At 55.4% G+C, this 24,291-nt stretch overlaps 8 protein-coding genes across 8 annotated transcripts; 7 read left to right on the top strand and 1 right to left on the bottom strand.

Moving 5' to 3' along the window:
* Positions 1 to 3,173: 3,173 nt before the first annotated feature.
* On the top strand, positions 3,174 to 4,673 carry GLRG_02364 (tat pathway signal sequence; the record flags this gene model as incomplete). Its single annotated transcript, XM_008093022.1, has 2 exons — positions 3,174 to 3,739; positions 3,869 to 4,673. The coding sequence occupies 2 exons, from the start codon at positions 3,174 to 3,176 to the stop codon at positions 4,671 to 4,673; spliced, it is 1,371 nt and encodes a 456-aa protein (XP_008091213.1).
* Positions 4,674 to 6,078: 1,405 nt separating this feature from the next.
* On the top strand, positions 6,079 to 7,407 carry GLRG_02363 (uncharacterized protein; the record flags this gene model as incomplete). Its single annotated transcript, XM_008093021.1, has 3 exons — positions 6,079 to 6,482; positions 6,571 to 6,652; positions 6,739 to 7,407. 3 exons carry the CDS (start codon positions 6,079 to 6,081, stop codon positions 7,405 to 7,407), a joined length of 1,155 nt encoding a protein of 384 aa, XP_008091212.1.
* A 1,894-nt stretch (positions 7,408 to 9,301) lies between these two features.
* Positions 9,302 to 10,181, top strand: GLRG_02362 (uncharacterized protein; the record flags this gene model as incomplete). Its single annotated transcript, XM_008093020.1, has 4 exons — positions 9,302 to 9,678; positions 9,758 to 9,811; positions 9,877 to 9,972; positions 10,040 to 10,181. 4 exons carry the CDS (start codon positions 9,302 to 9,304, stop codon positions 10,179 to 10,181), a joined length of 669 nt encoding a protein of 222 aa, XP_008091211.1.
* Positions 10,182 to 10,915: 734 nt separating this feature from the next.
* GLRG_02361 (PHD-finger domain-containing protein) lies at positions 10,916 to 13,542 on the top strand (the record flags this gene model as incomplete). The annotated part of the gene is made up of 2 exons (XM_008093019.1): positions 10,916 to 13,324; positions 13,396 to 13,542. The coding sequence occupies 2 exons, from the start codon at positions 10,916 to 10,918 to the stop codon at positions 13,540 to 13,542; spliced, it is 2,556 nt and encodes an 851-aa protein (XP_008091210.1).
* A 600-nt stretch (positions 13,543 to 14,142) lies between these two features.
* Positions 14,143 to 15,604, top strand: GLRG_02360 (uncharacterized protein; the record flags this gene model as incomplete). Its single annotated transcript, XM_008093018.1, has 4 exons — positions 14,143 to 14,156; positions 14,227 to 14,387; positions 14,588 to 15,471; positions 15,533 to 15,604. The coding sequence occupies 4 exons, from the start codon at positions 14,143 to 14,145 to the stop codon at positions 15,602 to 15,604; spliced, it is 1,131 nt and encodes a 376-aa protein (XP_008091209.1).
* A 2,603-nt stretch (positions 15,605 to 18,207) lies between these two features.
* On the top strand, positions 18,208 to 19,270 carry GLRG_02359 (isochorismatase hydrolase; the record flags this gene model as incomplete). Its single annotated transcript, XM_008093017.1, has 2 exons — positions 18,208 to 18,892; positions 18,996 to 19,270. The coding sequence occupies 2 exons, from the start codon at positions 18,208 to 18,210 to the stop codon at positions 19,268 to 19,270; spliced, it is 960 nt and encodes a 319-aa protein (XP_008091208.1).
* Positions 19,271 to 20,359: 1,089 nt separating this feature from the next.
* On the bottom strand, positions 20,360 to 23,092 carry GLRG_02358 (MIF4G domain-containing protein; the record flags this gene model as incomplete). The annotated part of the gene is made up of 1 exon (XM_008093016.1): positions 20,360 to 23,092. The coding sequence occupies one exon, from the start codon at positions 23,090 to 23,092 to the stop codon at positions 20,360 to 20,362; it is 2,733 nt and encodes a 910-aa protein (XP_008091207.1).
* Positions 23,093 to 23,823: 731 nt separating this feature from the next.
* Positions 23,824 to 24,151, top strand: GLRG_02357 (dolichol phosphate-mannose biosynthesis regulatory protein; the record flags this gene model as incomplete). The annotated part of the gene is made up of 2 exons (XM_008093015.1): positions 23,824 to 23,880; positions 23,966 to 24,151. 2 exons carry the CDS (start codon positions 23,824 to 23,826, stop codon positions 24,149 to 24,151), a joined length of 243 nt encoding a protein of 80 aa, XP_008091206.1.
* Between the last annotated feature and the right edge of the window lie 140 nt (positions 24,152 to 24,291).

Raw genomic sequence — 24,291 nt, 5'->3', positions numbered from 1 at the left:
TCGTTCAGCCAGTCTAGGTGTTTTCCACTTGTTCCGGCCGTGGACTTGGACCAAAATGGAATTGCAGAATCGTTGCCCTGCGTATCTGCCTCCAGAGGAAGAATTGCACTCCTACCTACACAGAGCTACCGAACTTGGTAGGCGCTCAAGTGAAAAGGAAAGGTACATACATCACGGGCACTTCCCCAGGTACAAGCATGATTATGATACTGTCTTCACTGTGCGCCTAGGAGCTCAGCTAATCAGAATCGCACAGTTCACAGCCGACTCACTGGAGTCAAGTGCCGCCGGTGTGGCCTTATCAGATCTGATGATTTGAATGAGGTGATGTGCCTTGCCTTCCTTACCTTACTTAAGCTGGTTCCTCTGTGTGTACCGTACCTGCCCTGCCTCTCGAGCACAATTCAGCCCAAGAACGCGCCGTCGAAGAACTGTCCCTACGTTGCCTGGGTACATAGTGTAGGTAAACTAGTTTTAGTCCCGCGCGATCAACGATCAACGATCAACAGAACCGCCGGGGAATTTCGATTCCTTCCTTTACCGTTTCTTATTTTGTCCTTTGCGTCCTGTATCGCGACACGTCAACGTTCATTGCGCACCAATGGGCGACCAGCCAAGAAAGAAACGAATACATGTAACTGACGTCCACAAGATATTACGGGTAGAGAAACACGATGGGTGCAGACACACTAGGTAGGAGATACCCACTAGGTTTCAACAAGACATCTCGCCAACACCTTTTTGCGCAATACTTCATTTTAGCACCTTTCTCGCCTAGGTTTCCCCTCATCTCATTCAAGGTCTCTACCTGACTTATCCTCATCCGACCAAAGCAGCACACCTCAGCACACCGTGGCGCGTTGCGCACAACTCACTACGGCGGAGCTCGCACAAGATCACAGCCCACAAACTACATCATTATTTTGGCATAGACCTAGTGCTTCGGCGTTGCGAAGCTACTACGTCCCTCCCCACGTCTCAACTTTCCATTCCCGATCCGATGGAAGTCATTGTCTCCAGTTGGTTGAGAAACCAGAGGCGACCAGTGCTCCCCGTGCCAAATGCCGCAGTGCCCCAATGCCCCAGCCCGACGCTCGCAGCTCTGAGCCTGGGCCGGGAACAGTGTACCGGTCTCTGCCCGGATAGAGCTGCCACGACAGGGAACCAGAGCTGTCGCGGGGTGCGACGCAACTCTGAACCTGGCAGCTTACCGAAACATACCACTCGCAGTCGATGGGTCTCTCGCTTCAACCAAGACACGGCATTCCTGGGAGATTATTGGAGACTGTTGTCTCGATCATTCCACCTCGTTACCTCGCGAACACGCATACCAACCTACCTACACTGCCACACCGAGATGACAGAGAAGATGATGATGGCGAAGAAAAAGAAAGAAAAGGAAAAGCGGAGAAGCGGTCACGAGGCTAACGAGCAGACGACAATTCTCCAGGCGACCCAGAGGAAAAGCAACATAAAAATGGAGCCACCCTCGCCCGACGAGGAGGGCCAAGGCACGAGGCCAACTGTTGGTAAGCAGGCGAGGCGTTGTACCTACAAAGACGGTGTTTCTTCGAACATTACGTTAAACAGGCATTGACGGCTGCATAACCATGGAAGCATAAACATACCGCTGTTGTTATGTAACTGGGCAGGCATCACGTAAGGTACTGACATTTGCGCCTCGAGATCCGGATACAAAATGCCAGGAGCTGCCGAAACAATCATCCGTGCAAGAAGAGACAGGCATACATAAAAAGTTGCTATTTACAATGTGCACGCAGCCCAAGCACCACCACGCCCGCCCTGATCACAAAGGGGTCTGGGCTTGGAGGGTGAGGATTACTGTGTAATGGGATACCAGGATTCGTCCACGAGGATCCATTCACCCCTCCCCCAGTGACCTTTCCCCGCCGCACCGGCGCCTTACGGACACGTCCATCGCTCGGGAGGCCGACCATCGTTCGTTCTTTGCCAAAGGACGCGGCCACGGGCCATGCTCCCATGCTCCTTGTTCCTGGAGCCGGCCACTGCGTTCGCTGCGTCCACGGCCATGTCCACTTTCCACCACCCACGAGGTACATTGCTGCGTAACTTTGTACGGTCGTACCCTACGCACACTGTGGGATACGAAGGGGGGGACAGTACAAGAGGGAAACAGACGGAGAGAGAGAGAGAGGGTGAGTGCGTGGGAAGGAGAAAGAGGAAGAGAAAGAGAGAGGGCCAGTCCCCTGTCGTTCCCCATGTACGGAGTACCCAGATTCCTCGCCCCTTCCAAGTCCACGCCCCCTTTTTCCCAGCCCACCCCAGCCCACCTCCTCTTTCAGTCTCTTTCTCTCCTCCCCCAATCGCCGCTCGCTCTGAGGTGAGTGAAGGAGGTGGGTGGGCGTGTAGTCGTACTGAGGTGCCATCTTCTTACCCCTCCCCTCTCTCTCTTGCACCTTCTTCTTAGCGACTTGGTGGTGGGAAACGGCCAATGGAGGGATTCGTGCTCGTCCCCGACCAGCGCTTTTATTTCGTCGTGGTCAGGTACTTGCTGTAATGGACCGTCTGGTCTCTTTCGTCCATCGTTGGAGTTTTTGGGGCCCCTCCTAAACATCCTCTGTCTCGTGCCCACAACTTTTCCCTCTCCATCAGTCCCGTTCTCGATAAAAAGAGAAACGGAAGACTTCACAGGAGAAAAAAAAAAGTTGAAGTCGGCCTGGACCTCGACAGCCCTGTTGATCACCAGTTGACTAACCCCCGAGGCTCCCCCCAAACCGTTCAATACCACCACTACCCTCTCACCACATGCGGTCGGCTGGCCCACCTCGGAGCTACTACGTACACCCGCCCACAGACACACCCCTGCTGAATCCCCAAAATAATATTATTTCTCGCCCGGAGGCTTGTCTTTGCGACTCACTCATCACCTGCCTATCTGTCAATCATCTTTGGAACAACTCTGCACAACACAACCGCTTCGACCAACGATCACACTCTCACCATTATCTTGCGAGGGAAAAAGTGTTCGACTCTCGGTGTCGAACCTGATCACTATCGGTAGTTGGCAATGGCCTCTTCAAAAGTATGCCCGGAACGGGGATTCCAACCCATGCCCTGCCCTGCCTCGCCCGCTCCTATCGCACATCGTTGCTCAACCCAGTCTTGCTGATCACTTCGTCCTCGCTCAGGAAATGCAGCAGACCACGAGGCCATTGACCCAACACCGTCCATCTCTGTCCACCGTCTCCTCTTCCGGACTTGCTACACGACAATCCCACTCGCGTACCAACTCGCACTCCATTCTCGGCGGCGCTCTCAATGCCAACCACCGCGTCACCCGCCGCAAGTCCATGACCAACACCGCCGCGAACGCGGCCGCCATGGCAGCGGCAATCAAAGAAATCGGCGGTGACAACGTCACGCCCATTGCCGTCAGCTCCCGCCGTAACACGGCGTCAAAGAGTGCTGCCGCTCGCGCTGCAATTGTCGGGAGCCTACCCTCCCCTCCCGCAAGTTTGCCAACGCAGAAGTTCCACCTAGAAGGCAAGATGAACGTCCACGAGAGCGCCATTGAGGACGATCCGAACAACGGGTCGGCAGACGAGGGCGAGCACAATGCTCAGAAGGCTCGTATCCGTCGCGCCAGCGACGGCCAACCCCTCATCAAGGAGGGCAGCCGAAAGTTCAACCGCGTTGAGCTCAAGTGCGAGACTTGTGGAAAGGGTTACAAGCACAGCAGTTGCCTTACCAAGCATTTGTTCGTTCCCCTTCCCTATTTCCCCGTCTTCCTTCCCCGACATTCCCGGTGTAGGCTCTGGAGACCCGATTATTGGGTTGCTCATGATCGTCATGTAGCTGGCTAGTTTGCTGACTCATTTCTCGGCAGGTGGGAACACACTCCCGAGTGGTCTCTGACTTCCAAGCTTCTTATTTCCAAGCACCAACAAGTCCAACTTCTTGAAGCTGCTTCGGTCTTGTTGACGATGAACCATGGCAAGGAGGACGGCGGCGCGGCCACGCCTCCGGATTCCGCCAGGGACTTCCCCAGTGACCAAGAAGAGTCGGCCTCCCCTGCTGCTTCCGGATACTCGGACGAGCGACACAGCTCTGCCGACACCACCCCGCCGCCCCAGCTCGAAGGTTTCGCGTCGTCGGATCGTACGTTCTCAAAGCGGTTTGGATCTGGGGGCGGGTTCGGTCGGTCGTATCAATCGGCACCATCCACCAATCCCCTCGTGACAGGCAGCATGCCGCACGGTAGGGGATTCTCATCACACTTTCGTCAACCTAGCCTAGACCAAAGGCCGCCATCGTCCGGAAGAAATGCCACAGGGCAAGAAGATCGTGACCTGGCCGCCGCGGTCGAGCTTCTCAGCTGCAGCTTCAACAGCAACAGTGGTCGGACCGTGCAACTTCCTGCCGACGCCCCGCCCGTGCCCCCGCTACCTGCGCAGTATCTTGATCAAGCGGCATCTTTCTCGAGTGCAGGGTTCAGCGCCAGTTTCAGCGCCGGTTTCCTCAACAGCTTCCCCAGCAGACAACCAGAGAGCTTCACACGAGGCGAGGTTCGCAATGTTGAAGTCAAAATGGAAGAGAGCGATAGCGTCATGGATGACGACGACTTTGACATTCGATCTCGGTCTCGGAGCGACGAAGACGACGACGGCGTCTTCGGACGGATGGAAGAGTAGAAAGCTTCGGTTCGACCGTTGATGCCGACGATATCTGAGGAGATGAGTACATGACTGAGGAGGGGAAGCGAAGGGGAGGATTGTGTTTCTTTTGTACCACCATATACTAAACCCTGTAAACAAGGTGGTTCCGTCTCCGCCGCCGATCTCTCAGCACCAAGGAGTGGAGGGCCCGGTCTTGCATCATTGCCTGGCCAGACAAGGCAGGTCGATGATCCGATCGAGATTGCATCGCCACGAGGTTAAAGTGAGAGACGGAGAGGGCGTCGAGCGAACGCCCGAAGCTATCACACTGACGGGTCTTGCGAGACAGAGTGCGATGCCTCAAGAACGGCCTCAACGCTCTTTTCTGCGGTTTGAAGCCAGCATAACGAATATAAGAAGAAAAAAATAAAAAAGATCAAAAGAATGCCATGTGCCAAGTGTGACATGTGTAGGCAGGCCCCTTGTATGATGGATGGATGGGAAAACTATTGGTGATGATTGGGCATATAATGAGACGCGTGGTTCTTGTTTACCAACGACGGCGGCGGAAGTAACGAGGCAGGGCTAGCTGGTCGTATGTAGCAAACCGGTCAAGCCAGTCAAGCCGGCAGCAACCTTAAACCAGGCACACACTCGGAGCTTTGCTCCCGAAGGTGAAGATTTGCATGTGAGCTCATTCAGTTTTGAAGATTACACATACAGACAGACACCAGGCAAACGGAAGCAAAGTCAAAGAAAGAGGACCAGTGTCGTCCCCGAGTCTCGAGGAGGAGAGGGGCCGGGGGGCCTCTGGCTCTTTTATGCCTATAAAACAGGAGAGGATGATGGTGAAATTTTTTCCTGCAACAAGAGGAAAACATAGAGGAAGAAGAAAAATTCTGCAAAATACGGATCGAATAAACGGAGCAGTGGAAAACTCGATCCTTGCGGCACCCGCTCTCAGTGGAGTTGTTTTCCGCTTCAGTGAGCGGGACGCTGAAGCACGGCGGTCGCTCGGTGGTCGGCAGTGTGGGGGAGAAGACCCTTTGGATCAGCCTTTACACTCAGAGCTTACCTCACCATCTTTCCGCGGCTGCTGTTACCCCAGCGACGTCACCTTTACCCACTGGGAGAGCTTCTTTCTCCACTCGGCATCATAGGCCACAGCAGCACTCGGAGGTGGGAAACGCAAAGGTCTCACTTCTCTACACTATTGCATTGTCCATCTTTAGGTTGATATCATCGTATCACAAATCGCAAACGGCAGTCGCGACTTCCTCCACCTCGAGTCTGTCCCCTCCTCCCTCTCCCCTACCCCTCTCCTCTCCATCTGGCGCATCGCTTCATCTAAGCTGCTTCTACTCTTTGTTTTGACGGAAACTCGCAACAAAACACGTTGCTTCTTCGGTCCACCCCACAGACACGCACACAGCGACTCGAGATGCCAACTCTACGACGCAGAGGCGAGGCCGCGCGGACCGTCGACGAGGTCACGACGCGCGCGATCGAGCCCATCGCGAGCCACCTCGAGTCTCTCGAGACGGCACCCGACGGTACGGTCGAGGCACTGGGCGTCGTCAATGACGCCACGGAGGTGGCGGCGGCGGCGGCCAAGGAGTCGGAGGCCACGCAGATCAGCGAGAGGGATCGCGACCATCAGCACCCGAGGCGCCAGCGCTCGCACCTGCCGGCTGCTTTGCAATTCCCGCTCGTCACGGTGCTGAGCTTTAGCATCTCGAGTTTGTGCTACAGCTTCCTCAGCGAGTGGAGCCGCGGAGAGCTGGCGGGGATCTCTAAGAGCTTGGACGCCTGGGGCGAGGTCGCGACACTAGCTGGATGGCGCATGTGAGTTTTGTTCCTTCAACTCCCGATTCGTGGATCCGCAAAACTCTCGTGAAGCATGTCTTTACTGACAATTCTGGCGTCCCGACAGATTCGAGCTCGCGCTGGGCTGGTTCGGCAACTTCGATAGCTACGACCTCGCTGCGCTCAACTTGCTTGCGCATGGCCCTTCGGTATGTTCTGGTCTGATGATGCGTGACAATGATGGCATCCCTCGGCCGAGTAATGCCGCCTGTGCTGACACGAGGCTTCTGTTTAGGTCTACCTGATTGCCACGTTTTACAACATTAGCCCCGCGACCGCCATCTCGGCCTTGGGCATTGAGATGCTGTCAACATTTGTGCCTTTCCAGCTTCTGAGGCCCTTGTCGGGCGCGCATGCCGGCGCAAAGAACGTCGCCAACCGTGAGATTATCACCGACATCCCGATTCAGATCTACACCACTGTTCTGGCGGCGGCCCTCTACAGCCTCACCCTGTTCACCGCCTACAAGACATACCTGCCTACGACCCTCGTACTCTACTTTCAGGGTCTGCCCAGTCTTGCACCGGCCTACAGCACCAACTTTCTAGCCACACTGCCTGTGACGATTGCCTTTGGCATTGCCGCGAAATCCTTCATCTTCACACCCTTAGTTGCAACTGGCGAAACTGCCGAGGACAACAAGCTGGCCGAGTTCGACCCTGCGACGGCTACTCTGGGCGAGACTCTGGCGTGGAACATCTGGGGTTATACGACGCGGGAAAAAGTTGGCATCCTGCGAACGGCCGTGGTCATGCTCGTCACTGGCGTAAACACCTACCTTCAGACTTTCATGACCATCAACGGCGTCGAGTCATACGGTGCGTCTCTGTATGCTAGCGCCTGGGTTGCCGCCGCGTTCTTGACAGGTGCCGGCCTTGCATTCGTCGGCGGCGGAGACGCATGAGAAAGGGACTTGCCTTTTTCTGCGTTGGGAACAAGGAATTGTTCGCCTTGGCGAGGCAGATTGCAGATTGCTTACGGTACAGAAAGGGGAGTTTGGAGGGGCATTTTCGATAGCCACTGGTGGTGCTATTTTGGAACTTTCAAAGACTTGGATCAGAGAGGGGAGATCCTTTGCTTGGATCGAGGGAGGTGGGGGTTTCCATGCACAACGTTGTCGCGGCCTGCCTCGCTCAATCAGTCAGTCATAAAGCTGATGATGTATACCATTTTTTTTTACTTGTCTGTTTTCTATGTTTCAAGCAACGTACACCCACGTCTTTTGGCCATCTGTTGCACACTCCGGAAATCCCATACAAGGAGCACACGCCCACCAACGGAGTTAGTTCACCAGACTTTGAACTTGGACCCAAACTCAAGCCTGCCGATACCCAGTGGCATGTGTGACGTGACGGCTCATGCGAGCTGGTAAGCAAGCATGCCATACACTCGCAGTCAGCCTCGCCTGGGCAACAAAACACAGGCGCTAGTCCCAATCCACCGGACGCTAGTGGAATGATTGTCTACATGTCTTCGGCTTTGGTGGTCGGCTCAGCCGACGGAGGCTGGTAGGGCTGAAGAGGTGGGGGGCCGGATGGGATGTGACTAGAAAAGCAAGACTTGTATCCGTAAAGAGTCGTAGACTATCGTTGTGTATCCGTAACCTGTGCGACCTTCAGAGGGACCGCCTTGGAAACGGCTCCTGGCTCAGGAAGACTCGCCCCTTTCAGACATGCGCGGCGGGTGTTGTCGACGCGCCCCCCCCCCCTGGTCTGTGGATTTCCCCAGTCATTCTCGGCAAGGCGACCGGAATCGGGGGGGTTTTTATTGCTTTCTTTTTTGTGTGCTTTTTTTTGCTCTCTCTTCGACCGCCGTGGCCTCCGAGCGCTTCCGGATTGGGACGATTTGCGCAAGGCTAGCGGCATACGACATACCGAGAGCAGGACTTCCCGGCCCTCGTTGTTAACCCTCGTCATCTCCAAAGGTGTTCACAATCCATTGTTTAGAGTGGTGAGGGGGAATAAGGAGGAGATAGCAAGCCGACTTGAACTGAGACATGTCTGTCCATCTTCCTCCTAGCTTGCCTGGAGGAGTTAGGAGGCCAACCCGAACTGAGACATTGTCTATCTTCCTCCCAGCCTGTCTTCCTGCGCACCAACTTCGTCCAATTTTGACGTCTACCGCGGTGCCGCGCGGGCCGGATGAGCACCCGCCGCGGGACGGCTATGTAGGACTCGGTGGCATTGCGACTAGGGCCAAGAGTGATTACTGTCTCTCAAGGACTGAGATGTGCCACTGGGGGTGGGGGTGCTGCGTCTGCGTCTGCCGGGATGGCGATGACGATCGGTAGATTAATCTTGATCCCCCCCCCTCTCTCTCTCACTGGCCCTCGATTTCCCTTGTCATACGACAGAGTCGAGAGAGCGGAACGCAGTGGTCTCAGAGGCACACGGACAGCTCGTATTGGGCTGATGCGGTCGCGCAGAGGATGCGATGTGCAAAGAAAAGTATCTTGTTCAGCTCATTGGCTTTTGGGGGGGGGCATTCGATGTAACGGGACTGGTGAGGCGTATTGTTCAACACCAAAGATGTCATTGAAAATTATCGGTTCAGGAGTGACGGTCTGACTCTATAATCATCGCCGGAGAGCGTCGTTTGCCCTAGTTCATAAATTCTCCAAAACCCACCCACCAAAGAAGCCGACTGCCCTTCCAGGCCACGAGAGACTGTTAGATTTCTGCCAACATTAGCGACAGCCGTTCTCAACTTCCCTGCTTCTACTTACTAAGAGGTAATGAGAGAGTCCGGCTCGGAAGAAAGCTGTTGAGTGGAAACCCGGTATAGCTCCCTTTCCAAATATGGCTTCCATATCAATGCAGACACCAAGTAAAGGCAAAGAGTTCTCTGAACAGCACGAGACCTACGACGAGCGGTTCGATCTCTCGCTCGCAGGGACGACAACAAGCTACGCTTCGTCATCGACTATTGCCGCGACCGGCCCCAGTCCGCCAACGGACCACGGCGAGACCCGCAACACTGCAACGACAACAACGACAGCGGCGGTGACCAAGTCTAAATCGATACGGAGTGAAGGCGAGATCACACTACACGGCCCGCTCAGGGTCGCTGGTTCCGTGGCGGCTGGTGGAAACATAGCGTTCAATGGCGATTTTGATGTGAGGGACAGAATCGAGGCCTACGGAGCTGTTGAGGTTAATGGGAATCTGGTATGCGAGTGAGTGCCCTCTTTGAGAACATACGACATGTCATTGCAATGCCAAAGGGTAATGAAAGCTTATGAGCTGTGCGAATAGCGGGAGGCTGAAGGCGTATGGGAATATTCAAGTCGTCGGGTACATGTCCATCAGGTAAGTACTTGTCGAAAGCAAACTTTGCCGCCCAAGGAGCCGCGCTGATATACTAATTATGGTAGCGATGACCTCAAAGGCTTCGGAAAGTTGACGGTCACCGGAACGTGTGAGGCCAATGATCTGGAGATCTATGGCAGTACGACGATCAACGGGTTTTTGTAAGTTAGCTTGATGGTGCATGGTCCAAACCGTACTGCGGCTGACATATCACGACAGGAGATGCAGGAGGATGACTCTTTACGGGTCACTGACGATCGTGGGACCAAACTCGGGATACTGCGTCGAGGGAGAGCAGAGGATTTGGGGCGCAATAATTAGCCGCGAGGAGGACGTTGGGCTGGCGACCTGCATGAGACCTGTTTGCTAGTGAAATTTTTTTTTTTTTTTTTTTTTTTTTGCAGGGAGTTTGGCATTAGAATCTGGTCCGTTGGCCGGCATCGAATAGGATGTTCAAAGGCATCGACCAAGTCGACCCGTTGAGGGCGCGGCTAATGGATGGAGATGATGTGTAAGGCGAGACATCAGGCGGCTGTGTATAATTTTGAGATGGCGTTTCGACGTCGAGAAAGTGAGACGGAAACGAGACTATTAATAATGAGAAAGACGCAGAGTTCCCAGGACCAGAGAATGGGCGTTCCTTGGGTCATCCGGTTACAAGGGAGAGGTGTTGAACTTGTTTGTTGCGAGACAGGGCAGTACAGCCATATGATCGATCGTTGATGGAATGGACTGGGTTCGTGTGATCACACGGAGCGGGTCTTGCCTGGGGAAGCCCAGCGTCGGAAGTAGAAGGTGGGACGCGGAATCTCAATGTTCCGACCCAAATTGCGCACGAGCCACACCATCCTGGTCTGTCAATGGATGTCTGGAGCCCCACCACCTCGCAGCTGCGCTAGGGAGCTTCTGGAGCTAAACTCAACCCCAGGCCAGGTCGCGACTTCCCTCGCAAACGCGACAGTCAACTTCATCCCATAGAATGCGCAAGCTTATTTCGCAGCACACCCAACGGCCAACTCCGATCATCACAGCGAACCAAATGCGTCCATAGCAAACCCGACGCCGGTTTCTTGGCTGACAACCTTCTCCTTTCTTTGACACAAGATGGCCTCCACCAACGAGCACGCAGACGCCATGGATATCGAGGTGTCACCCAAAAACAAGACCTCGGTCGAACACGACATCCGCCAGTCACTCGGCGCCATTAGCAACTCTGTCGAATCGCTTGAGATGCGCGCCGACCCAGACGCCCAGGCGACTGTCACCGATTTTCTCGACTTTACCGAATACCTCCCCTCTGATATGATGCGATCATTGACCCTGATCGGCAAGCTCGACCAGACGTACGCAGAAGCATCCCTCAAGGTCCACAACCTCACCTCAACCTGGGGAAAGCTCCCCAGCATACCAGCCGAAGAACGCCCGTCCCCTGTACAGTTGCGCGCAGACATCTCGGATAGCCTCAACCATGCGGTCAGCTCGCGGGTCTTTGCGCACGAGGAGTCGATCCGTATGTCCGAGAACGTGAGCCGTCACTATAATCGCGCAAAGACGATCCTCGCAAAGTTGAAGGATATGCTGGAGAACTACCCGGCAGAGGAGCAAAAGAGCCCTGTGGCTACGACCAAGTCGCCTCAGCTTGTCAGGGCCCCGAGGATGCTGCGCAATGGGGACGGCGAAAAAGTACGACGGCCGCGCATACCCAGAATCACTGTTCCTGGCGAGGTGCTGCCGCCGTTCGACCAGTTTGTGGCGTATTCAGACGATAGCGACGAAAGTTCCGAGGAGGAAGACGACGAATCCATTGGGCGCACACCAGCTCGGTCAACTCCCGCGCCCCGGATCAAAGTCCTCAAGACTCCTAAAGCCCGTCCGCCGAAGACCCCAAAAACCGCATCAGCGCGGCCTCCTAAATCGGCCGCAACTCCCGGTGCAGCCGCCACACCTGCTGTTGTGCTGCAGCCTCCGCCAGAAAACGCTGTGATAGGTAGCGCGGATGCTCCTTGGCTGCAGCTGACCCCATGGGAATTGGCAAGGTTGAGGAAGCGTATGAAGAAGAACGCAACGTGGAACCCCAGTGACACCATGATCTTGCGAGAACTCAAGACGCTCGGCCGTGGAATCGACGCCTACAAGGAGGCAAAAAAAAAGGCCGAGGACGAGGGCAGAGTCTTTGACCAGGTGCCCCCTGCCCTGGCTCCCGATGCCGAGAACGGAAACAAACAGATACCAGAGGGCGCTATCAGTGCTGCTGCGCTCGCCTCTGACGACATCCAGTTGAGCAACAGGGGCATGAAGTTGAATGAAGCAAAAAAGCTCAAGCGAGAGTCGTTGGCCAAGCAAGCTGCTGAGGAGGCGGAAGAATCAGCCCGACAGTTTAGAGAGGCTGCGAGGCTTCTGATGTCTCACGAAGCGCGGGCGTCGGCGTCGACTTCCAACAACGGTGCCGACCAGCCGAAGTCGGCAAACAAGGCAACCCCCAACCCCAAAGCTAAGCCGAAAACGAACGGCAACAAGCGCAAGAGAGACTCTGTTCCGGAGGCCGAGGCTGAGAAGCCTGAGCCATTCGAGACACCGGCTCCGCGTCCTGCGCCAAAGCGTACCAAGACGGAGACTCCGGTGCCGCTGCCTCATCTCAGAGCCGGTCTCGCCTCCCAGTCTCTGGCCGAAACTCCCATCCCGCCCCCTGTTCTTACCCCGGGCGGCACTGTGGTTACTCCTAAGATGACTACGCCTGTTCCAGTCCCAATTCCCGGACAGGAGCCTGCGGCTGCGGCAACAACGAAACCAGTAAACACCTCTGCACCGGCATCGTCACCAACTAGTTCAACCGAACAACCTGCCTCCATTACGAGCAACGGGCTGGCGAACATCGTAACAAAACCACTTGCGGAGACGCCCATACCTCCGCCGATGTTGTCACCCAAGAAGTCAACCACGCCGATTCTTCCTCCAACACGCGATGGTGCGGCTCGGAGGGAAACCAGGGGCGACATGGCGAAGAAAGGCCAACAGCAGGCGGAAAACCTCGCGCCAGTGCTGCCGTCACAGGCTCCGCAAACGCAACGTTCATCTTCTGCGGCCCCTTCCATCAAACAGTCGAGCTCCCGGGCGGCGACGCCGGGCACAACACCCGTCCCGGAAGGTCAGCGACGTCCCGGCTCTAGAGGAAAAGCTTCGAGTCAAGAGCCGCAGCCCTCGCTCGTTCCTGAACGATCCCGTCGCACTAGTACCGCGAGGAACACGCCAGCACCAGAGCAGAGACAGCCGGGCAAAAGGACTAGAAAGCCTGTGCCCGGTATTGTCAGTAAGACCAACGCTGGAGGCAGCAGTGCCGTAGGTAAGCGCAAGGCCGCGCCCAAGAAGAAGCGTGCTCAGAAGAAGGAAAAGGGCCAGCCGATCGAGATTGAGCTGGAGGAGGATGACGAGGGCAACCCGATCGATCCCAACGAGCCGCGGTACTGCGATTGCAACAGGGTCAGCTTTGGCGAGATGATTGCATGCGACAATGATGTAAGTACTCTTTGTCCAGCTTGAATGCCTGGTGTTTCGTTTCTTTTTGTATGCTGACACGTCTAAAAAAGAACTGCGATAAAGAGTGGTTCCATCTAGAGTGCCTCGGTATGACGCATATCCCCGCGCGCACAACTAAATGGTATTGCCCTGACTGTCGTGTGCGCTTGAATATCGGGGAGAAGGGCGAGATTAATGCTAGGGGGATCAAGGCCTGAGGTTGGGCCGCGATCCGGGATACGCTATCTACATGGCGTTCAAGAGGCCAAATGCGCGGATTGGGTTGGCGTTGCCTCGTGGCTCTTGAAAGGGGTCATACTTCCAGAGCTCATGCTACCAAAGCAGTACTGTACAACATAGACTTGTATCAACATGACATAATATATCCACAATAGCATTACCGCTACAGTTGCTCTTACGAAGAAAATATATGTATATCGTTACTTCCGAGACACGCATCAATAAGGTTCGAGGAAGCCTCGCGGTCTGTGCGTCCAGATGCACCTGTGTGGTAGGTAGGCTATGCCTGAGTGCGGCCTTCCTAACTAGTTATCTTCCTTCCCTTTCCCCTGCGCGTCCAATCTTCTTTCCACAATATTTGCTTCATCAGACAGGCGCTCATATACTGTCATCTCGTGTCGTTGCATCTCGTGTCTTTTGTGAACACGCATTCCAATACGTTCCCGGCCGCTTCACCTGCAATGGTGTCTCGTTGAGTCTACTCCAGCTTACACAAGCCTTCTCCGCTCAGCGACACGCTCTTTCTTTTCATTTCTGTTCGGACGCTTCCCACCTGCTACCTGTCAAACTCATTAATCATGGGCATCTACCAGTGAGTGCAATCCCGGCGGTATCAAGTCGCCTTTTATATCTGTTGTCCCCTATACTAATCTCCGTTCCAGTTTCTGGAACGTCGTCAACGAGGCAGGCAGGGAGAGGTCGCTGGCTCAATGGGCTGCAAAGCACCTCAAGGAACACGGGCGACCGCTACGAATAGCCATTGACGAGGCCCATTGGAGATTCAAGAATATCACTGATGCCAAGGAGGCCGAGATCCAGGAGAGTCTGTAACCCACATCTTATCCTGTCTCGAGTCCCTATTTGTCTCCAGCCCTCTTTGCAGTTCGCGAAATGCATCCTTCCGTCTTCTCGCAATCCTCAAAACCCACCTCCCCGGTCTCATATGACGCAACGTGCTTGGGGAAGAAACCTTCGCTTTCAATAGCTATTGCAAAGTCAAACCATCATCTAACACATGCGCAGAAAGTCCTGGCTCCCACCCTCGGGAGACGGCCATACTCGAGCGTACTCTGCCGCTGTTGCGTTTGGGTATCCAGCTGCTTTTCGTTTTTGACGGCGAAAGGAGACCGGAGATGAAGAAGGGCTCAAAGCGATATTTTCAACGCGAGGCAACCACGGCGCTCCTCAAAGGTATGCTTGATCATATTTATGTGCCATGGCACCAGGCCCCAGGAGAGGCCGAGGCCGAGTGTGCACTACTGCAGCAAAAGGGATTGGTCGACGCCGTTTGGTCCGAAGATAGCGACTCTTTCATGTTCGGCTGCACCCTTCTCATCAAAGACCTGCGCAACGGCAAGAACCAGAAGCTAAAAGAAGAGACCCAATCATTCGATATGAAGGATATCAGAAAAACAGGTCTTTTCAACAAGAAGAGCATTACACTCTTCGGAATGCTAACTGGATGTGACTACGACTCTGCGGGGCTCAGGGGCTGTGGTGAGGCCATGGCTCGCCAGTTGGCCAAGAAAGGGGGACTCGTCGAGGGGTTCTGGCGAATCCAAACAGAGGCCGATGCGGCTGGTTGGCGGATGCTTCTCGAGGAGGAGATAGAAATGATCACTTCGGGATCAAATCTGAGCTTCAACAAGCAGAGATCCGACATCAGAAGCTTTCCCGCCCTCCAGGCCTTGAGAAATTGCCGGAATCCCGTTATCTCTGATGCAGCAACTCTCGATAGTCTTCCGTTTTTACAGGGCGAATGGTACGGGACGCACACGACTGAGAACTTGAAGGTGACGATTCCATGGATGCAAGCACATTTCTTCAGTCGGAAGGCTACCATTTGGTGGGTGGAGCAATTCGTCCCCGTGACGATCAACCAGAGATTCCTGAAGAATGATTCCAAGGTACGCGATCTGGTAGCAAAGGTTGCACAGAAGCGAAAGGACTCCCCGACAACTTCGGCAGAGTTCGACCCGTGCCAAGTGTTTCCTGGTATTGAGGGGGCTATCCTTGTCTTGGAGGGAGTTCATCTTCTGAATCGATGGGGCGAGCTCGATCGGAAGCTAGGAGGACACCCGATTAAGAATGTCAAATTCGACCTACTCGATGCGATTCTCAGTCAGGGCATGTCCGAATCAGAGTTCCAACTTTGGCTAAAGAAACCTAGAACATCTCGGCCGAACAAAATCCATCCTGTACACCCGCCTACAACCTCACAATTGCAACGGATGCCTCTAGATAGCGGTCTTGGCTTGCATAACGTCCAAGTCCATACCCCAATGATTGACAGCCGTCGTATAAGGACTGAGAATCGAGCGAAAGGCCATCTTTTAGGCTTGGTAGGTCGTTCTCCCGAGTTCAGCATCGAAACAGTGGGAACACCAGTCATCTCTGACTACTCGCGGAGAAAACGACTGGCGAAACTCGATACAATGCGAGATAGTGTCGATACTGTTACGGACGACATGCCCGAGAAATCCAGTGCAAGAATAGGCAACACTCGGGGCCTTGATGACAAAGACGATGAGGACGACGAGATAGAAGAGATTCGAGGCATCGGCAGCAAGAAGAGAAAACTGGCAGAATCTCTTGCTGAAGAGATACGCAATACTGTGCCTGGGGCACGAGGGAGACAGCTTCTGCTAGACATGGAGCTGGACTCGTCGCAGGATTCCCTTCTGAGTGTGCCGATTAGAACGAAAAGAGGTGTAGGAAGCATGCCCTCTATGAACAGTACTCGACCAGGCCCCTCGCTGTCGTTCGGCGGTGGAAAGGGCACGGCCAATGATCCGGTGGAGATATTATAGCGGAGGAAAGTTAGAACCTGCCTGCGAGCTTGAGAGACCAAATATGCCAGGAGATTGAAAGTTATGCGATTTGATCAACGGGCGTGCCTGGCATGATTAAATGTGGCAGGGAAGCACTCACAACACATGGCCTTTATTCTCGGAGTAACTGTCTGTTGAATTGGTATCCTCTATTCCTCGTTGCATTCTCGTATTTATGCATATGGGTCTAATGCTAAATTGCACATTGGACGGCAATACTACCCGAACAACTGTCTAACCAGGGGAGAGCGAACGAGAATGTGCTCGTGGCTTGGTACTGACTGGCTGGAATAAGGAGACGTTAGGATAAGCCCTTCACTATGTCATCAACATGACAGTCGGGCGTATGGGTAAGGTCGATTGTTGCTGTCTGCACGAACTCATCTTGAGGTTGGGCCTCATCTCATACTGTACTCTGGTTAGTGGCTAGCATCGGCGAACAGCTCCAGACTGGGCTTCTGAAGGAATTCGGAAAAGCGACCAACACCAACAACTCCACTTTGGAACGGCAAACAGCCAAGCATCTTTCCCATATGGAATGGCGCCGCAGGTGTCGAACTCGCGTCGTCGGGATCGAGTATCGCTGACGCACTCCTGCCTTGGCATGGAAGCATGTGATTGACTCTCCTTCAGATACATGTACGTAAACACATACCGTGACCCTGCAATGACATCTGGTATCTGAATCAGAGAGACCCTATGTTTGTATGGGATATCTGCTGGAGGGTGACGAGGAAAGCGATATAAATCCCCGAATCCCCTACTGCCGATCAGTTTCAAGTATTGGCCGGCGGCAGTTTTTATCGCCCTCCGAACCCCCCTCAACCTGCGCAACGAAACAAGGCAACCCCCCGAAAAAGGAAAAACAAAGAAGACGAGAGGAGAACAAGCATGGGAATCACGGAGCTGCCCAGTTACGAATCGCGTAGAGAAGCCAGCACACGGTAAACGCTTGATAAGCAGCATGCATGACACAAATTACGGTAGTCTGCTGTCGAATTTCCTGTGCCGGGGCCGTGCAACGCAACCTTCCTGTGCGCCGGCTCGGTCGATTCAGATAGGGTGATGGTGGAGGAGGAGGACGTTCCATGCCGCCCTAGTCAGGAAACGCGAAATACAGCGCTTGACGAAGTCGTCGCGGCTGTGGGGGAAATGAAAGGGCGGCCGGCCATACTACGTATATGGAATGCGTATATGGAATTCCACGGGTCATGCACCCCGGTTCTTTAGCATGAAAACACAAAAACGAGTCATCTAATCATTGGACAAAGCGTTCGTTGTTTATTGTAGACTGCGTGCCCGAGCAGTGCTTTGATTCCAGCAGGGGGGCATCGGCACCTCATATTATGCAACGCCCAGCAGGGCGCCTGTTGGCACCCTCGTTGTCTTGGCGACTTGAGAGGCGGCTAGCTACGAGAACTGCTATTTGCGTGTGTCTTCGTCACCGGAGCGGAGAGTACGGACGAGTCTCCCTGGCTGAAGAGGCAGGTGTCTTCAAGGTTAAACTAGAAACTAGGGGTTGGGTCATGGAATAAGTCGTTGACAAGGATGCAGGTAGGCCGTTGAACTTAAAGCCGGACCATCTGCCATATTGCGAGGAACTCGGATAGAGTTCCGACAAAGCGAGTGCTACACATCGAATGCCTCTATGGTAGGTAGAACGATCATAGATAGTACTTGGGCAAAACCTACAGAAGGTGCATATAAGCGTATATATCCCACCAGAGCTTTCTGGTCGTAGATGGATTCGAGTACGCCCCATTCCTCTCCCCCTTCAGCTTCCCCCCTAAGAACTTCACAAACCCGTCCCCGATGCATCTTCCGCAACTATGGCGGCCGTTGGTTCTGGCCCTCCACGCCGCAGCCCCGGCCCTCGCGCAGGTCTTTGATACGTATGCCACCTTCAACGCCCTGGCCGGCAACGGCGACTCTACGGACGCGGCCCTGCTGGGCAACTACTACAACTACTGGAAGCTCCTCAGCACCAATGCGACCACCAACAGGACGACGTGGGACCTCACACGGTCCGCCCGGATGGCCACGACCTCCCCGAAGGAGATTCCCATGTCGGGCAACCGCGCCTCGGCCATCATCGAGCCGTCCCGTTCCGCCTTCGTCATCATCGACATGCAGAACTTTTTCCTGCACCCCAAGCTCACCCCGAGCGCCACGCTCGGCCGCGCCGCCGTCGGGCCCACCGTGAACCTGATCAACGCCTTCCGCGAGAGTGGCGTCAAGATCCTGTGGACCAACTGGGGTTTCGACGACTACGACCTCATCATCTCGCCGCCCGTCGACCTCGACGGGTTCTCCGACGACCACACCCGGGCCACGAGCTTCTGCTCCGACATGGGCACCATCGAGGGCGACAACGGCGAGACGGTGCAGGTTGGCAAGAAGCTGTGCCGGGGCAGCTGGAACGCGAGGCCGTACGGGGACCTGGATGACGAGATGGTCCGCGGCGTGGAGCAGGGGACGGATTTCTACTTCAACAAGAGTGAGTGAAGCCCACGGGCCCCAAGGTGATCCCGAGACACACCCACACACACACAGAGAGAGAGAGAGAGAGAGAGAGATGACTGACGTGCGGACGCTGGTAGATCGGGTGTCGGGACTGTGGGGGGCCCAGACCCCGCTTGGCCTGTACCTCCAGGAGAACAGCATCACGACGCTCTTCTTCGGCGGCGTGAACAGCGACCAATGCGTATGGGGCGCGCTGTTGGACGCCTACTACAAGGGCTTCGACGTGGTCTACGTGCCGGACTGCGCCGCCACCATCAGCCCGTGGTACGCGGAGCAGATGGTCCGGTACAACGCGGATCTGAACGGCTTCATAGCCAACAGCAGCGACATCATCGCCGCGCTGAAGGGCTGATAGCCCGGGGGGGCTGTAGGGTTCAATAATTGGAGCTCACGGCGGACATACATTTTTTATTTTTTTTTTGGTTTGAAATTGGCTGTAGAAGGTAGCGGGGTATCTAGTCGCTAGCCGAATCACACGGTACATAAAGTACAGAAGGTTTCGGGGGAACGGCTTGTGATAAATTAGCGTCGGCTTGCAGCAAAAGCCAGCTGCTACCACCGGACACAAGAAGCCGACTGTGCCGGGGCCGGCGTTGATCGGCCAATCAGAGTAGCCTGTAGTGCTCGAACAGAGAAGCCCATCAGTCCCTAGTGACCGGCGGAACAATGAGGAGAATGTATGAAGAAATAGGGACCTGATGGCAGTAAACATAGTTTCCCTCCGCGGTTCGGGGCAGTAAGAACTGTCTCTCATTTTACCCTTTGTTAAATTACAAGCTTGGGACGAGGTGGCTTCTGAAAAGCCCGGCTGGTGTGCATGGGAACCCCGGCCCCGCCCCCCGTGGGGAACCTAGGTGCCTGTGCCTGGGTATGCAGAGGTCATGCAGGTCGGCGTGCCGTGCCAGCCGGCTTCGAGCCGGTGAAAGAAGTGGCCCTACTCAGAGCGAAATTCCAACAACAAAGTTTCTCTAATAGGCATAGTCATATACAGCTCCTTTAACGAGGTAAGGAGAGAGGGGGTCATAGTAGGCGCAGGTGATTTGCCTGGTCGGATGAACCGGTAGCACCTGGGTCCACACCGAGCGAAGGCTTCTTACGCAGAGCTGCTGTACCGGGAAGGAGGCTGATGTACGTGGGCCTCCACGGGACGTTGGCTCATTGATATAGAAAATGGGTTGTGAGCGGGCGGCTTCGCAGTGAGTAAATGTGAGAACGACTTTTCATGATACGGGCTAATCGTGATACTGTACAAGTTCACGGAAATTAAGAACAAGAAACTGAGAAGCCGCCTCAAGCAGTGAATTTCGCCCTTTTGAAATTGCATCCCCCCCCCCCCTCCTGCGTCCTCATCACGTAGTAGCTTGACAGTCATTCTGGCCACCTCCCGAATCCATCGTACAATTTCGCCTGCTGTTTCTCCTTTCAGCACCCATTCCACGCTTCACCTCCGACCCTTCTTCGTCGGCGGCGGGCTTCGCGACCGGGACACCGAGTCACTGTACCTCCTCCGCTTCGCACCCACGGGGCTCCCCGAGTCTCTGCCCCGGCCATCGGGCGAACTTCTCTTGAGTGACCTCCTCGGCGCAGGGCTTGGCGACCTCGACGCCGAATCGTCGCGACGGGCGACTCTTGCCCGGGGCGGCGGTGAGATGCTGGCAATGTCCCGTGGACGGGCCGGAGGCGAACGGCTATCTCTAGGCCCGCGGCGGACAGGAGAGCGAGACCGCGAGTCATACGACGATGCACGGCTCGGCGACCGACTGGGAGATCGGCTATCGTAGCGGGCGCGCTTCCGTGGTACACTGCTCACCGACGAACTGTTTCGCCGGGCTGTGCGACGAGAGTCTGGCTTAGAGCTACGGCCAAGGGCCGAACCTTGAGCAGAGCCTCGCGCAGGTGGGGGGCTGGCCGAATAGGAGATAGAACGCCCTCTCCGTGGGGAAGGGGACCTGCTGACGGATGGGCTGTTTCTCCGGGCTGCCCTTCGCGGCGGCGGCGTCACGCTGAGGCTGCGATCTCTGGGGCCATTTCGGGCCGGAGGCGGAGACCTGGAATAGCTGACTGAGCGGCCGCGTCCTCTCGGCGGGCTTGCGGAATGAGAGTCGTCACGGCGTGCCCTTCTGGGAGGCGTGACCGAGCGACTATAAGAGCGAGACCGGGTAGAGCTCCTGTCCCGGCTGTAGGACCGTCCTCTACCACGAGGGGGAGGAGATCTGGAGTCGGAGTACTTGCGGTCAATGGCACGCCGGGGCGTGCGCGATCTTGACCGCGAGCGGGAGTAGGACGAGCCGGTGTAAGAAGAATAGTCGGACACTGAATCCGAGTCGGAATCGTCAGCTGGCGGTGCGGGCAAAGTCGGCTTGGGAAGGTTTTGGAGATACTCTCTGGAAGCCTCCGTGAGAGCGCCCATGCCGATACTGGTGAAGTAGTTGATAGAGAAACGGATGTTCCGCGCATTGTCGCGGGGGAACAAGCCGACGAAGCTGGGCTGCAGAATCTCGTCCTTCATCCGTGCCTGGAGCTTCGCCATACCAAGCTCCTCAGAGATGTCCTGGAAGAGGATCTTGATGAAAATTCTGGAACTGCTGGTTGTCTCGTCCTCGTTCAGATGAATGACCGAGAGAACATGCCAGCCAATGGCATCAGTTGCAAGCAAATGCGCAAAGAAGCGCGCAATGTTGCGAAGCCTGTTTGTCTCGTAGCGATGAATTTTGCCGTAGTAGTCGGCGAATGACTCCTCAAAGAGACCAGTCCACAAGCGGTTCAGCTTGGCGAAGCGCTCACCAATCAGGCCGTGGAACTTGGAAAAGGTCTTCTCCTGGGAGCAAATCTCGACAATCATCGATGGAAGCTCCGGCTCCTGGCCGGCCGGGAGATTGACTCGCAGGAGCTTGTGTACGGCTTCCTCGGGATCAATGGAGGACATGACGGTCAGATAAATGGTGCGTCGCAAGTTGACCAGATCGGTGTTGGACTGGTCCTTGATCTCCATGGCCTTCTCCTCCTCATTATCTTCTTCCTCGGAGCTTTCGTCTTCATCGTCGTCGTCGTCATCGTCGTAGTCGCTGCCCTCTCCCAAAATCTCGGCCTTCAACTTCTTGTATGCCTCCTCGTGTTCCTCCCATTGCGGGTCGTGTTTGAATATGTTGAGACCGTCCTGCACGTCAATCTCTCCGTCAAGGTCGACCATGTGTGTGATTTGGTCCTCCTCTTCGACCAGGTCCAACTCCTCCTTGATGGGTGGGTTGTCCTTGAAGTTGTCTTTTCGGACCTGGAAGAGCACCTCGATCATGTACTGCACGCGCTTATCGATGTCGGCCTCGTGCAAGACGTTTCTCAACTGATCCCAAACAGCCAAGGCGATTGCGGGTTGCATATCCTGCAAGTGCTGCCCCACCTCGCGCATAAAGTTGACGGCGATCTCGACACTGTCGTCGGTCGGCTTGTGGAGGAGGAGGAGGAGCATCTGGCCGGCCAGTCGTTCGTGGGCGACCTGGTGGTTTATGAGATGCGCCAAGAAGGTGGTGGATGAGACGCAGACAGCCTTGTCGCTGCGCTTGAAGCCCTTGCGGAAGGATATGATGAGGCGCTTGACCAGGAGCTCGCCGACGGCAGGCAGCTTCGTGTTGACGATGGCCGCCATGGCTGCAAAGACAGGGGTGAAGGGTAAAGAGGCCGCTTGCGCCTTCATGATGGATCGGCAAAAAAGGCCGCGACCCTTGATCAGGTTCTCGCCGAACAACTCGGGGACAATGTGTTTGATGTTGGAGTAGTTGACCTTGTTGATCAGACCGTTGATGCTCTTCTTCAGCGCCTCCCACATCAGCCTCTGGTATTCCTTGGAGCTCTTGTCGGTGATCTGGGCCTGTAGCGCCCTCAGCCGTGCGGGCGGGATATATGTGCCTCCGGATCGCATGGACAGCAGCTTCTCGTACTCGGCCTTCGCGATGGCCTGCTTCTCCTCTTCCGTCTTGACGGGGGGTGTCGGGCGACGCTGTTCCTTGGGAGCCGGTCGATAGCTGTCGGTGCGATCGCGATCGCGTTCTCTGTCTCGGTTGCGGGGGCGCTCATTGTCGCGATGGTGTCGACGGTCATTGCCGTCGCGGTCGTCCTCAGGTTCGCCATCGCGTTCGCGGCGCTCGAGGCGCGGGGAGCCGACGTCTGCCGATGCCATCGCGCCTTGGTATCCCGTAAGTCCCCAGAGCACCACCTGTCGAAGGTCTGTATTCGCTTCAGGGGGTCTTGCGACGCCAAGAAGTAGGCGGCAGGTCAATCGGAGATGCGTTGGTGTTGGTAATACTCTTCTTTGTCCTTGGAAAAAGGTTGCTGCTTTGACGCAACTGGACTTCTTGGACAGGAGTTACCTAAAAATCCAAAGTGTGGCTGGGGAATCGAATGACCCACATTCGCCGGACGCAGCACGGACCTTGCGGCTGGAGCTGTCCGAGATCAGGGGACCCGTCTGGCTGGAGAAGTCACACAGTCAACCGTGGCAGCTCCTTTTAGCGCAGCGCGCCGCCCGTATCCCCTGAAATCGCGACTACGGTTTTCCCGATCGGCCACGGCAGCTACTACTGGCCTGTCCTACCTCATCTTGACCCTCCTCTCCCTCTTCACCCAAGATCCTCCTCTCCTCTGAACGCGGCCATCCACTATCCGAAACAACGGTCACCACCTACGCCCGCCAGCTTGCCAATTCCTTCTCTACGCTCCTTTACCCCTCCTCCCATCCAACAAATCGACAATGGTACGTTGAGAAGCTGCCCAAGGACTCTGCACCCATCCCACAATTTTTTGCGTGTGCACTTGCTTGCGCAACAAGGGAGGAAACGAAACGAAACATCGCAACAGCTAGCTAACATGTGTTTCTAATCCATACAGAGTGGAACTCTCGTCGGCTTCGCCATGCTCGTGGCCGCCTCTGTCATCTTCACATACTACTCCATCTGGACTCTGCTCATGGTAGGCACCTGCCACCCCCCCTGCTCTTCCCCTTGCCCGTTGTCACGAGTGACCATCAAGGTTTACTAACAGTACCCTGCCATAGCCCTTTGTCGATGAAGGCCACCCTCTCCAGAACTTCTTCCCTGCCCGCGTCTGGGCAATCCGCATTCCCGTCATCCTCATCCTGCTCGGCTCTGCCGTCGTAGGCTCCTTCCTAGGGACTGTCATGATCCGGAGTAACAGAAAGAAGGCCGCCAAGGCCAAGGCTGCTGCGAAGAAGAAGGCGTAGACATGGCAAAGAAGTCGGGTTTTTATTACAACGGCCGCGCGTCTCGAAGCTGGAACCATGCTCTGTCACGGAGGCATGTCTAGGATGGCAGAGACGTCGTCGATATTAATTGCCTGGAAGGCATGGTTTACTGCATTGCA

The sequence above is a fragment of the Colletotrichum graminicola genome, assembly GCF_000149035.1.
Source record: "Colletotrichum graminicola M1.001 genomic scaffold supercont1.6, whole genome shotgun sequence".
NCBI lineage: Eukaryota > Fungi > Ascomycota > Sordariomycetes > Glomerellales > Glomerellaceae > Colletotrichum > Colletotrichum graminicola.
Note: the sequence above shows the minus strand (reverse complement) of the source record. Positions and strands in the feature narration are given on the sequence as shown.